At 43.0% G+C, this 3813-nt stretch overlaps 1 protein-coding gene across 7 annotated transcripts in view; it reads left to right on the top strand.

The window, feature by feature from the left end:
- CADPS (calcium dependent secretion activator) overlaps positions 1 to 3813 on the top strand; it is a 176209-nt gene that overhangs the window by 121486 nt on the left and 50910 nt on the right. For all 7 annotated transcript variants that reach the window (XM_029084774.1, XM_029084776.1, XM_029084775.1 and 4 more), the window contains one exon: positions 2860 to 3016. In XM_029084774.1, coding sequence (XP_028940607.1) covers positions 2860 to 3016 — 157 coding nt within the window. The remainder of the gene's footprint in view (positions 1 to 2859; positions 3017 to 3813) is intronic.

The raw sequence follows: 3813 nt of genomic DNA, 5'->3' as shown, positions 1-3813 counted from the left end.
TTCCTCTTGATGACTGATGACAAATGCCAGAGACAATGGCATTCACCTATTTTTAAACTTGTTTTCTCTCTCTATGTATACGTATGTGTATATGTATATATGTATTTTAACTCCTTGAGGTTATACATATATACATGTGTATCCATGTGTAAAATATACAATATTAGGTGTGTTTGGCTAGAAAGCACACTTTTTTTCCCCCCTTTATATTGTGTTTTGAGCAAAGCAGGTAAGTAGATGGTAAATAAATGGAACGTTACCATCTTGAAGGGAGATTTGCAGACTATGGTGTTACTGCTTCAACCACAGGAAGGTCCTGATCACTGAGAATACGGAGGGGGAGATTGAGGATCCTGACATAAGTTAGAGACTTACAGAGCTAAAATTTGACTTTTCCAGCAAAAAGGAAACTGTGACTGGTTTGGGCGTATTTTTTTTCCACAAATTATCACATGCTTTTCTTCATAATTTCTCTCAAACATAGCTTCTTTTTTTTTTGGCTTTTTTTTTTTCTTTTTCATGGAAGCAGGTTTTTATTGCAGGACTCCCCCTTTTTCCCTCCCCCAAAATGCCAATTGCCATTGGTCCTTCATAGCAATCACTCTTTGCCCACAGACCTGTGGGCAGTGTCTGATGGGGACACAGCATGGCAGGCTCTTCGCAGGCAGCGGCACAGCCAGAGAAACCACGTCATTGCAAGTACAGCCCAGCATCCTCCAAGAAAACCACAGGCGAGTGCTGCTGAATTTAAAAGGACTCTCTGCAGCCCTGTTGCTCAGCATCCTCCTGCTTCCCACCTGCACTTTGGGGAGAAGGTTTGAGCAGGCATCGGGAGCAGACCTGAGTCCTGATGTTTTTGATTCCTGTGTGGTTTCACAGCGGTTCGACCTCTCCCAGTGCAGCATTCCTAAGCATCTGGCCATGTGCTCAGTTGGAGACCAGCACCAAACGTAGGAGGAAGAGCTGAAGAGCATTGCCATGTATGCTTAGCCTTCCAGGCTGCCACACCTCAGCTTTGGCTTTACCAGAGTAACAACTCTGCAAAGGCCGAGGGCCACCATCACCACTGCCCCCGAGCTTTCCAAGCACCCCAGGGCAGGTGTTGCTGCAGCGGTGCCCAACAGCTTCCTCTGAGCATGGGGCTGGGGCCAGTTTGCAAACGAAGGAACCCAGTGTAGCCACCTTGTCCCCATGCTGTGACCACAGGGATGCTGTAACCTACTGGCGTTGCTGCTCTGGGCCTGGGCACACCAAAGCTGTGCCTTCATGACACAGCTCACCTCATCCACATCTTCACCCCCGTGACAGGGTGGGCCCAATGCTAAGATTAGTTTGAGGGTTATTCCGTTATTTTGGTTATTTTATATCCTAGATGTGTTCTGGGCTTGTAGCACTCGGTGCCACCTCCAACCTATCCGTGTCTTCACACCAGTTTTGTATCAAGTCATGGAATAATAGCAGAGGAACATCAGTCTGCTTTATATGTTAGGGAAACAAAGGAGTGGAAATAGTCCCAAAGACCCCCTGCCAGTGTCACTGGCAGCTGAGAACTAGGCCAAAGTAGGAAGAATTAAAGGAATCCATGGCAGTAACCTGGCTTTGGGGCACTGCTCCCTCTCCATGGCTGAGTGAATCAGCGGCTGGAGCTGTGCTCTGCACATCAGTGCAGTTCTTCATCAGTGAATCAAAACTGAACCCTGAGAAAGGGAAAGTCCATTCTGCTTGTTCATGTCTGCTAAAATCTGCAAAAAATACCCCTCCCAGACTGGCAATTCCTCTTCAGACCGATTCATCTATTCACAGACTTTTCTGTTTCATCTCCAGTCTTGTGCCTATGCTAGAGGTTTCTTTTTCTTGCAAAGTGCTGGAAACCTGTTTCTTAGATCCTTTAAGTCACTGAGTAATTTCCTATCACTTCAAAATGACAGCACATGGTCCTAGCGACAGCACTTCTCATATTGCATGTTCCCAGCCAGAAGTGATTACTAAACACGCATGCATGCGTTTGCAGCATTCACATCTGAGCCATGTACGATGTGAATGTCACGTTAGAGAGCCCGTACAGTGAATTTTAAGGACCCATGTGCATGAGAATGAATTACTTCACTGATCTTTTTTGGTTTTCAAGTTTAGATATATTTTTTTCCTGCCTCTGTGAAAATACAGGCTTGCTGAAGATTTTTTTATTTTTTTTTTAATCTTGGCATGTTGATAATAGAGCTTTGTAATCGGTTTCCTAATCAGCAGCATTCTGAAGGTGGTAGTGTGTTTCTATGGATGTGTATAGCTAACCATGTAAAATGAACAGTGCTGTAATAACTTCCTGGTGATGCTTTAAATATTTCTAAAGAAGAGTGTGAGTTATTTAGGGCAGATTTTAATGTTTTAGGCTTCTAGTTTTTCAAGACAAATAGAAGTAGTGAATCCAAATAAAATTTAAACTGTTGAAAAGTACAGCAGAAAACCCACAAGCACAGTGAAGAAGCTCCCAAATTTCTCTACTTTAGAATAAGAATTAGTTGATTTTTCTGATAGTTAGCATAATTAAAGATGAATGAAGTAACTTATTGTAAATTGAACAGACAACACCTTCTCTGCCATGTTACAGCTGCGTGCCTTTACGGTGGAGCTCAGAACAGATCCTCTACAAGACACCTTTGTATTAAAATAGCAATGCCTAATTCCTGTGAGTAGCACTGTCTGTGCAGGCTAGCACTTTAAAGCACTGTTCTATTTACAATAAAGGTAGTTTCCATGGGATGCACTTTTGGTTTTTTGAGATATGTGGCCTAACACCTTTCCCTGTGCTTTATTAGAACTAATATACTTCTTTATTATCTTTTTCTATCAACTCTGAAGGCCTTTGCTTGGTGGTCAGACTTAATGGTTGAGCACGCGGAGACCTTCCTGTCACTGTTTGCAGTGGATATGGATGCTGCGTTAGAGGGGCAACCCCCAGACACCTGGGACAGCTTTCCGCTCTTTCAGCTTCTAAACGATTCCCTCCGTAGTGACTGTATGTATTGTATTTTCATCATTTCTTTTTCAGTGGGAAGCTCAGGTCACTGATAATACTTTCAGCCTCTCCATACTGCACAGAGAACTGAGATGGGTAGAGATTTACAGTACATGCTCTTTTAGCATCAGCTTGATATCGTTCCATTTCCCCTTAAAAAAAAGCACACAGACACCCCTTAAATCAAATGCCTCAGTCGAAGGTGAGAAGTTGAATTTCTATTTTGCTTCATCTTCTCACGTCTCTTGGCAATGGCTTCCTGATAAGCAGGGAATTAGGTACTCTATTTCACTGTCATTAAATGTGTGTATTGTTTTATATGTGTGTACTGCATTTATTTAAAATGGAGTAAAACAGTCCCTGCTTTAAAAGATTATATTAAAGGGAGGAAAATAGTAAAGTCAATGGAAGCAGGAGTAGTTCAGAAGAGTAGTGCTTTGTGAAGTAAGGCTCTTCTCCAAAGCATGTGGGCCCGTGCCTTCAAAACCCATGAGGATTTGGCACTCTCCTGGATGGTCCTGCCACTCCCTGGAGAGCTGGTGGCAGAATTGGCATTGCCTTCAGTTAGGTCCCAGACCAGGGCCCCAGGTGGCTTTCTATGACCACATAAAAAAGCCAGGGACTCATCCTCAGAGACACATTTCCAGCATCATGGTAGTGAGTAACCAAAGAAGAAACAGTTCTCCTACCTGAAAAAACCATAATGTTTGCCATGCTGCATTTCTTACATCTGTTTTATTCACAGGAAGTAATAATGTATTTGTAAGTTTGACATTAATGGAAAAGATGATTTGTTG

This window comes from Antrostomus carolinensis, unplaced genomic scaffold (genome assembly GCF_000700745.2).
Source record: "Antrostomus carolinensis isolate BGI_N321 unplaced genomic scaffold, ASM70074v2 scaffold5394, whole genome shotgun sequence".
NCBI lineage: Eukaryota > Metazoa > Chordata > Aves > Caprimulgiformes > Caprimulgidae > Antrostomus > Antrostomus carolinensis.
Note: the sequence above shows the minus strand (reverse complement) of the source record. Positions and strands in the feature narration are given on the sequence as shown.